The 13,650-nt window shown below is 37.7% G+C and overlaps 1 protein-coding gene across 1 annotated transcript; it reads right to left on the reverse strand.

Annotated features, from left to right (window-relative positions):
- Positions 1-1,685: 1,685 nt before the first annotated feature.
- On the reverse strand, positions 1,686-7,454 carry LOC121950007 (UDP-glucuronosyltransferase-like). The gene is made up of 5 exons (XM_042495904.2): positions 6,519-7,454; positions 4,830-4,961; positions 4,523-4,610; positions 4,168-4,387; positions 1,686-2,299 (listed from the first exon to the last, which is right to left on the reverse strand). Exons 1-5 carry the CDS (start codon positions 7,377-7,379, stop codon positions 2,017-2,019), a joined length of 1,584 nt encoding a protein of 527 aa, XP_042351838.2. The 5' UTR covers positions 7,380-7,454; the 3' UTR covers positions 1,686-2,016.
- Between the last annotated feature and the right edge of the window lie 6,196 nt (positions 7,455-13,650).

Consider the following 13,650-nt stretch of genomic DNA (forward strand, 5'->3'; position numbering starts at 1 on the left):
ATTTTCACAATGTTTTAAGAATACAATATTCCATAAATCAGGCTTTTAATAATATATGGAGAAATGCCTCTGCAAAAACTTTATGAATATGAGCCCTTAAAAGCCCTTAAATATATGTACTTTGCAATTCCATACAATTTTAGACCAAAAATAAGACACTGTGGTAAAACTTACTAATATGTGTCACCGTGAAACTTATTTAAGTAACTTATTAAACCATTTATTTACATAAGGAAAAAAATGCACCTTTTGCCTATATTTGCAGAGCATAAATCTGCATTATAACACCTAAATGTGTATTTTGGATTTTTTCTTTCCACTATTCTGAAAGACGACATGTTATGAAAGCCCAATAGCCTAAAATCTATACAGTGACCACTGCATTAAAACAACAGTTTTCTGTTGGGTGTCTTGTCTCAAGGTTTTTTTCAGTGAAAGGAGATGCTCCAAAAATGACACAGTGTTGTCTTGTGCTCTGCCTCCACTGTCAGGCCAAATTGTGCAGCTTCTAAAACTTTGCTATTGAAGTGCCACTAACACCAAAGCTGATTATATATATTATTTACACAACAGTTTTTTTCCCAATGATAAATTCCAGGACACATTGTTTTGTGTGTCTTACTATACAATTTGAAAGAAAATCTTATTATACCTAATGTCACTCAATCTGAGCTGAGGATTCTGTTGAATTGAGGCTGGGAGGAGGGGGGTGTCAAAAAGGGCGGATTCAGAGTGAAGAACCATAAAGATAGTCACCAATAAACTTTTTTTTTTCTAGTGCAAGATAACTGGCTGTTACATGACGCATCTGCAAAGCTTTGGCTTCCAGCAAACTAACAGCAGCCTGAAGGCCTCAAAGGAAACTCTGACTGGAAGGTCACAAGTTCAAACTCTTGCAGTGCTTTGTAAAAAATAGTGAACACCTGTTTCCCTAATAACAGCCTCTGAGTGCCCTGTGACACATTCCTGGTAAACCTCGACAGTGATTGCTCATCATCTTCCAGGTATTGCTTCAGGGGATAATCCTACATGACGATATGCAGAAGAATCGGTTGTCAGTCAACTGTTCAGATACACAAGGGAAGCCAACAAATTTAAATCCCATAAATTATGCAACTGGGGCCAGTTAGCACAGGCAAAAACAAACATGGTAGTAGTATATTTCATGTTGTTAGCATGCTAACTAGCAGACAAACGATGTAAGAAAAAAATGGCAATTGTTGGAATCAGTTGTATTAACACACCACTAAGCTGATTAAAGAAAAACATAATTCTGATTAAGTTATTTGTAACAAAATGATACAACTTGAAAGTAGAACAGTTGTAAATCCTACTTTATCTCTGTGTTATAGATGATACACCAACTTTGTGGCCTATTTTCAGAAATGTGATCAGCTGTCTTTTCATGTTGCTAAGACTGTGGATCTCCAATAAGTCTGCTAAAAGGCGTTATATCGCTGGAAGAGATGTTACAGGAAAAATCTCTGCAGGCAGCAGAATCTGTCTGACAATGTGTTGTACATTAAGCATTGAAACATTTGGAAAACAAAGTAAAGCATTCGACCCACTTAATAACCAAAGTTAACTCCTGTAGCCAGTAAAACCATTTCACCCAAAGGAGTGTACTTTGTGTGTGTAATTTTTCTTAGCCTGGTTAAAATACAACAAACAAAACTTTGACAAAGTTTAAAAAAACCAAACAAACATTTTATTTGCTTGAAAGCTTTTTTGGCAGAGGATTGCATCAATCAGTAATTGCCAGCATCTTGTTACACGTTAAAAACAATGCAGTTACACATTTAAGATGAGATTTCACACACACACACACACACACACACACACACACACACACACACACACACACACACACACACACACACACACACACACACACACACACACACACACACACACACACACACACACACCAGCTTAAAATGTCATTGCAGTATTCCAACCTTCATTAGTTAATTCATTAGAGAATTTACAAAACTGACGCCTGCTGCACTGGAAACGCTACTCTCGCTTCTTCTTTGCAGTCCTCTTTCTGCAACACTTGCGGGTGCAGCACAAGCAGCACTTCAGTGTCACCCACAGAACTGTGACGATAATGAGGACAAAAAAGCCGATGACATCCAGGCAATGGTACTGAATCCAGTTTAAGTCATTTGCAGCCACTCGTAAGTGTGCGGCTCCTTTATGTCTCATGACAAACTCAGTCCAGAAAACAGCCAAGTCCAAAGGCTGAACAGGACGGTCCAGGTGAATCTGAGACAGCTGCACCATGTTTTCTTTGTAGCTGGGGAGAAGGAGTAGTTTGAAAAAACAAAGTTAATAGGATGATCAACAAAAAGCCTTCAGTATATCTCATTAGTAGAACCATTTTATATGTGCAATAATTATTTATTTCCAAACATGTTTATGTGTTTTCAGCGTAGCATTCATTCATTCATTCTCATTTTCTTTCATGCTGATATGAGCTCAGTTTGATCTTGGGTGGAGCTCAATATTGACATGCCAAAAATAAATAAATAAATGAAAAAAATACACAATACACAGCAGTAGAAAAGCAAATGCAGTAAAGAAGGGGACTGTTGGGAAACAAACATAGGTGGTAAAAAGAGAATATCTTAAAACTTGACTTTGCAAATGTTCATGAGAAAGTCAATGCAATGCGTTCGTAAAACCTGAAGGATACACACAACATGTTCTTGTGAGAAACAATGAAGGTAAACATAACTTTTGTTTCTTTACAAGAAAAGATTCACAGGGCAACCTTAAGAGGCCAGAAAACAAACAGAAGACCGAGGGAGATGTTCACCCCCACACAATCCCGATAAGAGGTCTAATCAGGCATCATAAGTTAAAAAAATACCTGTGCGCTTGCAGTCTGGGTGGCCCATGGTTGTGCAAGGACTTGACAGATGAGTATTTAAAATAAAACCTATTCTTTTATTAGCTTCATACTTAGAGAATAAAATCTGTTTGTCAAATAACACAAGCAAATCCCTGTAGAGTTTCAGATCTACAGGGATTTTTTTTTCTATGGGTGGGTCCACATTTTGTTCATCTGGCACACACCATCAAGAACACATGTGCATATGCAGGTGACAGTGCACAGTCCCGTCTATGGTTTCATGCTATCCACTGATCTATCGGTGGAGATAATGCACCATGGTATGTAGAACTGCAGCAGCAAAGACAAAGAAGAAGCCGAAAGGCTAGTATTGGTGGAGTCAATGGAATATTTAAAAATATGTAAAAACAATGGCTTTGCAAATTATACGTTCACATGATGGTTTCCTTGTGTATCCTGTGTCCATCTGGAACATAGATGTAGAATTATGACAAGATGGTGCCTACATTGAAATAGAGTTGCTCACCTGGGTAGCCTATGCCATAAAAGCTTCTAGCTTCTGGGTTTACTTCTGCAATATGTCTCCCACTACTTTGCGCACATGGATTTTTAAATCTTTTTTCTTGGCTCAAGAAAAGTTTTACAATTATTAAAGTCTCGATGTATCAAAATTCATGATCAAAAGGGTCCCAAATGCAGTTTGCAGTTTAAGGTGTCGTCGCAGCCTTTTGGGCTACAGGGGATTTATCTACTGCAATAGTGCAAGGGGGCACTGAGAAAAAATTGAGCAGCATTCCTGGGAGCCTGGTTTGAAGCATTGGTTGTGCACATCCTCAAATCAATGCTACGTGTACGCAAGATGCAAAACAATTATGAACGGTAGGGACAGTGTTACATACAGGGGCCTTTTACTTAGCATCTGTGATGGCATTGCTTTCACTTTTTCTGCCATGATCTCAGTATGAACAATAGGCTACAGCAACCTCCAAGAGTGTCACCATGTTCATTGTTTACATCTTGCAAATCTGGACCTTTTATACAATCTGAGTTCTCTGGTGTGCCCTCTAGTGGAACCCTCTAGTAGCACATGTGGTACATGGGCAAGTATGTGAACAATTACATTCACGATGTAGCTACTTGGTTAAAAAGCAAGTATATCTCTGGCCACAGAGCTCACACATACACTCTGAATGTTAACACACATTTTGTTTGTTTACAAGAAAACTCCACCTTTTTTTGATGGTGAATTTTTATGACTTCCCTGTTCAACTGAGAGACTGTTCTTTTTAATTAACATCCAGTTGTCTTACCTTTTGTCATGGATGATTTTATTTAGTGCAGTCAACAGCATTTCAGTCGTCATGTCATAAATTTTGAGTTTCTCTGCAACACCACGTGACACCATGCGATGTACGTTGTCTCCCTGGTCCCCGAACAGTGGAAACATCAGCATCGGTACAGCATTACAGATACCCTCGTAGATACCGTGGGTACCTCCGTGAGTGATGAAGGCTTTAGCTTTGGGATGAGCTGAGGAGCACAGAAACACACAATTACAGGTCCAGTCCAACAGAAAACAGTTGTAGTTAATTTTTTAGAAAATATTCTGATTAGTTAATTTTTTTTAACAGGATAGCAATACTGTATAAATGAAACTAAACACACCTAGGAGATCATTCTGAGGTAACCACTTCATAAGTCTGACATTTTTGGGTAAATCTCCAGGTACAGGGCCGATGTATCTCCAAACAACCTAAAACAGAAATAATACCTCTTTTTTGAATATGTGCAAACTGGTCATGTATTGAACTGACATTTGGCATGTTAACAATAAAGCAGGGCAGGGGGCAAAGTCCCATGGTTCAGACTGATTAGATTAAGGCTCTGAGAAAAGTAATCAGTTGCATAAACTGATGAAGGTTATTGGATGTAATCAAAGTAAACTTATTACATCTGTTATGGCTACTATTACCCTTTGAGGAATTTGCCGAAAGGCGTCAAAGAACTGTTTTGCCTTCTCCTCAGGCATGTTGTCCACCATTGAGCCCATTGTAAAAACGATAAAGCCGTCGTCTCCTGAGCCTTCCACAAACTCCTCTAGGTCCTGCAGGGACATTAGAAAAGACACAAAAATTAGTTGAAAAATTCCAAATTTTGAGATTTTATGTATGTATGCACATAAAAAAAAGTTAGAACGAGTGGATAGTGACCAAAGTGCACCAGCTTTTTTATATGAAGGTGCAGCCATTGTGTCACAGCCATCTGAATACTGCTTTGACACATTACTTTCAAACATAACAGGGAGTTCTTTGATCAAAATGGGTATATTTACTTCACATTAATATTCTGAATATGACAATATTCTGAATTTGATGCTGTTCATGTTAAGAGCATATTCAGATCGAAATTGACATTGGATTGGAAGTGATGGCAGTTCCACTTTTCCATTGTTGGGCATGTTAATTGTAATATAGGAATACTGGCATTTTCAGAATAAGGGCAAAAACAGAATATTTTGTGCAAACAAATGTAGTCACTGTATTCAGCACAGATCCACCTGATGCAATTATATTAGAAGCATTATCTTGCTTTTGCTATGTCAACGCACCCTTTGCTCTTAGTGAATAGGCCTACTTAATTTCTGTTGACACAACAGGGCCTCTCACTTCTTGTTTTAGATTATGCTGGTCATAGTCCACAAATCAGCTTTTCCTGGCTCAGAGCTCACACACTGAATTGTCCATAAGAGTAAACAAACCTGTTGTTTCACAACCTTGTGAGCCAATTGTTTGTAAATCATTATTACCAGTCAAAAGAATCTTTACAGTTTTATCACAGCACATGTTATCCTCCTGAGACATTGATATCCATATTCAGTTCAAAGGTAAAAAAAATACTCTCTTGTGGTTAATAAAGTCCTCATTATGTGTTGTATAACACTGGAATATTCAGAAGGTCCTTGAAATGTATAACCCATGTATTTTTAAAAACATTGTATGGGATATAATAATAATTATGATGATACTACTACTACTACTACTAATAATAATAGGTTGGTACCAATAACAATCAATGACAATAATTAAAAGTCAACAAAATCTATTTTTTACATGAACATTTTTGGTAAGGGTGCCTTAAGTTTGTTGCTTTTAATGAATTGTGACAAACATATGATTGCTTTATGTAATGGAGACACTTAATATCATAACTAAATATCAAACATCAACCTTATTACTGGCTTTTCTGCGCTGCATTTAAAAAGAATTGACCTACAAAGATACGTATATTGGCCGATTTGTTGTTCTAACTAACTCAAATCTTAAGAAGGCAGGAGGAAATTTGCTTTTTACAACCGCATGCACAATGAAAGTTGGACCTTATATAAGACTAAAAATGTTCTTATCATACAGATTCTAAATGCAATGGTGGATTGTTGTGGTTCTAGTTGTAGTTACTCTTTTAATATTATACATTGTCATTTTAGCAGTTGGTAATGTAAAAGAACTGTGTATTTTTATGGTTTTCAGTGTAGTTTTTATTACATAAATATCTAACGAGTTGCTTTAACCTGAATCTATACAAAGCAAGTACATACAATACTTAAGTGAATCCAGATGTGATGCCTGCTTGTTACTCTAGCATGCATTCTTTGAATACTCACCGCTGGTAGAGGAGCTTTCTTTGCACAGTTGATACCTCCAATAAAAACCATGTTTGGCATGAGTGGTCTGGGCCATTCAAAAACAAAGTCATATCGGAGAAGCCAAATAGCACCATGACTAAGAAGGTCTTTGAAGGTTATGTTGTCTCCCACATACCTGATGGCCAGATCATCAAAGCTGGCATACATGATTTTGCATAAGTAAGACTCCAAAAAAGTCATGAGCATGTTTTTGACTCTCTGTGGGAAGGTCATGATGTCTGAGTTGCCAGAGAAAGCCACGGGAATGTAGGAAGGAGGAGAGGGGCACTGGTTAGCTCTTCTGTCCAGCTCACATGGAAGTCCACGCAGGAAATAAATCACTGGAATGGAAAAGACATGTCCAAGGATGGTCCCGCAAGGAAGGAAGGGATCTGTAAGCACAGCATTGAAGCCTGCTCCCTTCAGTCGACTCATTAGAGGCTGGTTGTTCATCAAACTCTCGCAGCCTTTCACTTGCATTGAAGTAAAGTTAACCAAACGCTGCACATTTATAAACAAATCTGTGATTGCTGGAGGCTTGAGGAACACACCATCCTTCAGCTCATTGAATTTCCCATCCAGTTCAGCTTTGGTATAAGACACTTGGTAGATCTCAGTCTTATAGTCCTCCGAGCCATGGATCAACAGGCTGCTCTCAGGCACCAGCGTAACGATCTCATGGCCCCTGTTGCTGAGCTCCTTCACCAGTATCTTCATGCTGAGCCAGTGACTCCCATCCACAGGCACGACTAGGACCTTCCCCCCCTGAACGGGCCCCAGACTGAGGCAGCAGAGCCAGGCCACCAGTCCGAGTGCAGGAAACCACACCCCGCTGCTCATTGCCTCCTCTCTCTGCTGCAAGCTGGCTCCTAGGAAGAACTGGTGGTAGCTGTTGCTCAGAGGTGGCTTTATGTGTGTGTGAGTGAATGTGTGTTTAAGAATCTGCAGGAAGTTGACGCTATGTTTGCAAGTGGGCTATTATGTAACCATAGGAAGACAGAGGGAGTGAAGATTCCCAGTGGACTTTGTGGAGAAGTCTGGTACACAGAGTTGGTCTGTAGATAATAATTCTCTTATGGGACTTTGCTTATGTTCTTTTCACTTCACGTCTTTCCTTAGATATAACACTCAACAAATTTGCAAGTGATATAAACTTTCATCTTTTAAATTATACGTTGCAATTCACTTTTGTTATGGTATGTGAAGTCTAAGTATTGTAAAACTGTGTGTTTATCCAATTTAATATGCTGAAGGAAATAAACTCTTGGGACATCAAAAAATATTTGTCCTCATTCATTTAAACATCATGTTAATTGCATTTTCTGTTTGTAGTTTTATTTTTTCGTCATCCAGAAGTAGACTTTAACTATCAGTAAGACTTGCAAGTCATGGTGGTTTTGCATGTCTGCAACTTGTACTGCTGAATGATGAGTGCAAAGTCCTCTGTTTACTTAGGCTGCTCCTTCTCTCCTCCCCCTGGAAAGCAAATGCGTGTAAGTGGGCCATTGCATGTGCCCTCTTTCTACCTCTTTGTCTTCACTCCCTTCACTCACACGCACATGTATACCTACAACCATGATGCCGTGCAAAGCCAGTTGTAATATGAAACCAACACCCTCCTCTTTGGAGGGGGGATGATAACATCAAACCAACAATGTACTTTGTGGAATTTTATCCTCGGTTACAACTTGCTTTGCCTTGGGAAACCCTTCATGAGACAAACTGTTGCAATGATAGAGAAATCAAATAAGGTATTTGCTCATCTAAATTCATTAAGAGCAATGAAAATATCCTAGAATGTTTTTTTTTAGTTTTAGTTTTCTGTAGTTTATTTTTATTCAATCTTATTTGACCAGAAAAAAAAACAAAAAACCTCAAGAGTGTCCTGGCAGCTTATGTTGATAAGTTACAGACAGACAACATAGAGCAAAAATACAAAATTGAAATATACAACTCCAAAACAAACAATCAAGTAATATAAACACAAAATTACATTACTACAAGGATGGACTAAAAAGTACATTAGCATATATTTTAAGTGAACCAAAACGAGAAAAATGAAAAGACTGACACAAGCTGACATTGGCATGTAGAAGATGACATGTTCTCTCCCTGTGTTGTTTTCACTCAGTGTAAAATACTACCTGTCAGGAAAACACACATGCTTTTACACATTTCAGTGAATGACCACCCATTCTATTAACAGATACTGTTATCTTAAGATAACAACCACACAAATCTAAGTAAATATGAAAACACATGCCCTTTTTCTGTTTTTAGCCCTCTGTCCCCACCAAGCACGCTTTTAACACTTGAACATGCAGCTTTTTGAAATCATCTCCAGAGTGGATAATTCTGGAAAAAGCAAGTCTAACGTTATGGCATTAGCTTGTCCAGACACGTTTGGGGATAGTTAAAAACTAGACAGAGTAACCAGGCTGCATCGGTCAAACTTGTTACAGTTTTGGTGTTTGCAGACTGAAATGTGAGAAATGTAACTGGTTTTATTGTTTAGATATTTCAGTGAGGAAAGATTTTTATCTGAATTTGCACTTTTAATTTCATTAGTGTGGATATAATGTAAAGGTGTCAATATGCTTTATTTAAAATAATAGTTGGATGGTCATACACGGTCTGAAGGTCCCTCCCTACGAGAAATCTAGGGGGTTCTGTAAGTTTATGAAATAAATAATCCTACAGCCATGCCCATTTCACATAGAAATTGAATACTATTACAACACTTCCCTTCAAATGTACAAGCTAGTTTGTTAAGAGCATACTGATGCGTTAAGTGTCATTCTTCTACTTCCAGCCTGAACCTGGCTGTTGTACCTGAACTCAATGCCTAGTCTCTTGTAGCAACTTTACGAGCAGAACGACAACTGAAGTAACTTTGAATGCTTTGCATGTCGGGAAAATTAGATTAGGCTCTTGCGCAATATATAACTGCGTGAGAAGAGTGGAGGAGTCTGTGGGAGCTGTAGACACACATTCATCATGTCCTTGACCTGTCTTCACTCCCATCTCTCCAGTCTTGGAACTTCCTTTCTTCTACACAAACACTGAACCTATAGCACTGCAGTTGTTTAAGCCTTTGAAAACTGGAGAGACATCACTTTTCTTGTGCTGCTGTCAGATGCCTTTTACGAGTATTTAAACCTTTGAACCCGGAGCAAATTGCTGTGATTTCTTTCAAAAACATGGTAAAAAAGACAAAAAAAAAGAAACTTGGTTTGAGATGTCCCACAAATTTCAAGAAATTAATAGATTTAGAAAATTATTTTTAAAAAGCTAGGGAAAAGTGTCTTGGAAAAGAGAAATAAGCTAGGAAAAAAAACAACATTTATAATTACATATTTAAAATGAAGTGACAGAATTGTTTTAACATTTAAGTACTTTTTCCAGGTCATTTCCTTTTAGTTTTCCTTTCCTTTCCTTTTTGTTTTTTTTATATTTTCAAATAATTTTCTTACACACACACACACACACACACACACACACACACGCGCGTGTGTGTGTGTGTGTGTGTGTGTGTAAATATTTAAATTTTTACTAATTTCTTGCTAATTTTTGGGTCATTTCTACTTTCATTGCTTATTGCCTTTAAACCAGATTACTCAGGTTTCAAAGAGTTAAATGATGTTTTAATAAATAACCAACATGAGAGCTAGCAGGGATGATTTCATCCCACACCTGAAAATCCCTGTAGCTGGCTGCATATACATATGGTGAGAAGTTGGTATGAATGGGTGTTTATAAATTAAGGCAGAGTGACTGATGGCCTGATGTTTTGTTTTCCTTTACCAGTTAATTCAAAACCAAAAACACACAATGAATGCAATTAGTGCCAATGCTCACCCATGTTCTGGTCCCCTTTTAAATCACAATGTTGGACTCAGTGGTTGGTGATGGACATCGTCCATCAGCCAAACCCAAACTACTGCAGCACTTTTGGTGAAGGGCATATTAGAAAATGTTTGCATGTTAACACACTAAACTAAGATGAAACCAGCAAACATTATAAGCATCAGCATAGCGTTATTGGCATTTTAGCATCCATGTGGACTTAGGGTCTTGTGTTAGTTTGGTATCCCTATAATTATTATTTTTTTTAAATTGTACGTACAATATCACACAGTTCAGAAACACATTAGGAAGTTTTCCTCTATTTTACTGGGTTCATGGCCAAAGCTTTTTGTTCTGCACAGTGCACCACATACATCATAAAGCAAAACATTATATATACAGTAGGATGTGAACATTGACTTCGTGTGAGTTCTGTCTCAGAATCTGCTCATCATGGCTGAATGCTGTGATTTCATGACTATGCAGGAAAAGTGCACAGAGGATCCATTTCTTTAACAAACAGTGGTTATGTTGCATCCTTACAACACAGTCAGACTTTATGTATTTCCCCCTTTTTTGCTCAGTTCTGTCTTTACAAAGGAATTCCAGGAGTAACAGCTCCTACATGAAAAAGGGATAAAAGGGGCTGTTTGTGTTGATATGCACTGTCGTTCTCCATATGAATACAACATGAAAGATGTTACTTTAATTTTGCATTGGCATCCAGACGCAAGAACTTCCTACCACACAAATGTTGTAAATTATCGAAATACCATTCAACAACTCCGCGGCCACTTGTGTGGATGTGGAGTTTCAGTCCCTGAGTCTTAAACTGGACCACCTTATATAGTTAGAAGGCTTTGTTCCTTTTAGGGGCCAGTGGCACCCCATAAATTCTTCATAGGGTTGGTCAGAGGGGGCCACTGACAATCTTAGATTGGCACACTAAAACCAAAAGTAATAACTGAATTTCAGAATTCGATTATGCTGTTAAAGTAAATTTAAATATGGAACCTAACAAATCTAACTGCACAGAGGCTTTCAGTTATTTTCAATTCTTTTTTACAAGAGGGACAGTGGCCCACCATGGCCACCCCTTGGCGGCGCCACTGTCCAGGCCTTTGAGAACGGCTGTGTGTTACTTTGGATTGAGAAATATTTTTAAAACTTTCTTGAGAACCAGGATGAGCAGTTGCAACTTTCTATGTAATCACTACGTGACAGTTTTCATATAATAAACATTTTCAGCTCCAAACAACATAATGAAGCTCATAGACAGGCTGTCATAAATGTAGAACAAAGCCTATTATGAATGAAACTCTAACATGCTCATAAAAGCTAAGAGTCCGGCTACAAAATTAACAAACAGGAAAACATGTTGACAACCTGATGAAATGTGCCACTTTGGAAAATAGGATGATACCGTGCGTTACTTGTCAGTTTGCATCCAAGCTGATGCCTGTCAGTTACTCTGCCTACACAACCAAATAAAAACCATAATTAATTTCATATCAATACAAACTGCTTTCAGGGACAATTCACTTGCACAATTTGTGCCAGTTATGTTCACTTTTTAAGAATTTCCTGACAGACATGTTTTCAGTCACATTATAATTTTAATTAAAATGTTCAAACAAGAGAAACATCTGACTTCTTAAGTGCTTTGAAGACATACAAAAACAAAAAAAATAAGCCCTTTATAAGCAACTCTTGTGCTAATGTAGTTTTGATGTTGCTGCAAACTGAGGAGATGGTACTGTTCAACCAGACGGTGGTGCCAAATCCATCAAGACACCCCCGAGTGGAAATTTTCTGTTTCTTGTTTCATTCTTTTCTATCATTCATCATTTATTTGCACTTAACTTATCATGAAAAGTATTTGCAAAAGCCATATTCATTCTAACCGTAAAGACTGTATAAATGTTTGTAGTTTACAGATGTCATGGTCTTCATGTTTATTCTTTGGGGAAAAAAAGGTTATTCTTCTCCTGCTTTGACTCAAACATGTAAATGTGGGCGAGTCTCTGATGAGATTTTTTTGTTACTCCAGTTTGGAACAGTATCTGATCAGCACACTGTAGAATCAGTCTTACTAAAACAATCTGATTTGGTATGCCTGCATGCAATTCTAGCCTCAATAAACAGCCAAAGCAAATACACACTTTGATATGAGAGGGTCATTTAGTACTACAAAGTGGCACTTTGTGGTTTCCAACTGGTCCAGCCATGTGGTCCAGATTTCTCTTTAATCATTTGTTCAAGGTCCACATCTAAGATAAATTACCACATTTTATTTTATTTCACAAAATGTAAACAACATGTGAGCTTAGAGAATGAAATAAAACATTTTATAAGAATAAAATACATAACATAACATTACATTACATAACACTTGCTAAATAAATAGCACTGCAACCAAAAAGACAAGTGACATAAAAAGCTGACAAAGGAACAACATGTTGATAGGCCAAATAATACTAAGAACAGGGCAATAAAGTAGTGGAATACTGGGGGAAAAGGCTGGCATGGTAAATCAGGCCCTTTGCAGAGTCTGTAGTTCTGTACTTCATAATAAAGTGTGTTTTTGGGTTGTGGTCTCAAAGTGGGTCGCGGGTCCATTCTAAATGGACTGTGAGTGTCTCTTGAGCCTGTCAGGTTTGTAAAAACAAAACAAAACAAAACAAAACAAAAACAATAAAAAACCCACTCCACTTTATGTATAGTGAATTTCCGGCACAGAGCTTTTATTTTGAAATGCCATTTCTATTTACTCTTGCAAGTTTTATTTATTTGTGTTCTTAGCTAATTGTTGGCCTGTTGTTTACATTTATTAAATAAAACTGAACATTTGGAAATAAATTGAATGTGTGGACCATGAACTAATGACTAAAGAGAAATACAGACACTGTGGTCTGACCAGTAGGGAACCACTGAGTTACAGGGCAGCTTTACTCAGTTAATCTGCACTTCAAATAAACAATCTGAAATTTGTTGGTGTTATTTTTTGCACCCAGCGACTATTCCCATAGAGAGGATGGCAGGCATTGCAATGAATCAAACATTTTTTTGTGGCATTCAGTGGAAAAAAAAAGAAATAAATAATAAGATCCCTCCTCAGTGAACTGATACTGCCACGGTGCTGCAATCAGCAACATTTTGTTCTGAACTGCTCTTCTTGTGTTTCGTTGTCTCACCTTTATATTTCGCCTGTATTACCTTACTGTCTCTAACACAAGTCTTCAATCACTTGACTTGAGCAGCCATT

The sequence above is a fragment of the Plectropomus leopardus genome, chromosome 10 (assembly GCF_026936395.1).
Source record: "Plectropomus leopardus strain MGB_pleo_1.0 chromosome 10, ASM2693639v1, whole genome shotgun sequence".
NCBI lineage: Eukaryota > Metazoa > Chordata > Actinopteri > Perciformes > Serranidae > Plectropomus > Plectropomus leopardus.

Bases quoted from the DNA above. Each gene is read 5' to 3' on its own strand.
- LOC121950007 (XM_042495904.2), bottom strand. From the start codon at position 7,379: ATGAGCAGCGGGGTGTGGTTTCCTGCACTCGGACTGGTGGCCTGGCTC. The intron at 4,611-4,829 runs GTAATAGTAGCC...TTTCTGTTTTAG, and splicing joins TTCGGCAAATTCCTCAAAGG to GTTGTTTGGAGATACATCGG. The intron at 4,388-4,522 runs GTGTGTTTAGTT...TGTGCTCCTCAG, and splicing joins ACCTCAGAATGATCTCCTAG to CTCATCCCAAAGCTAAAGCC.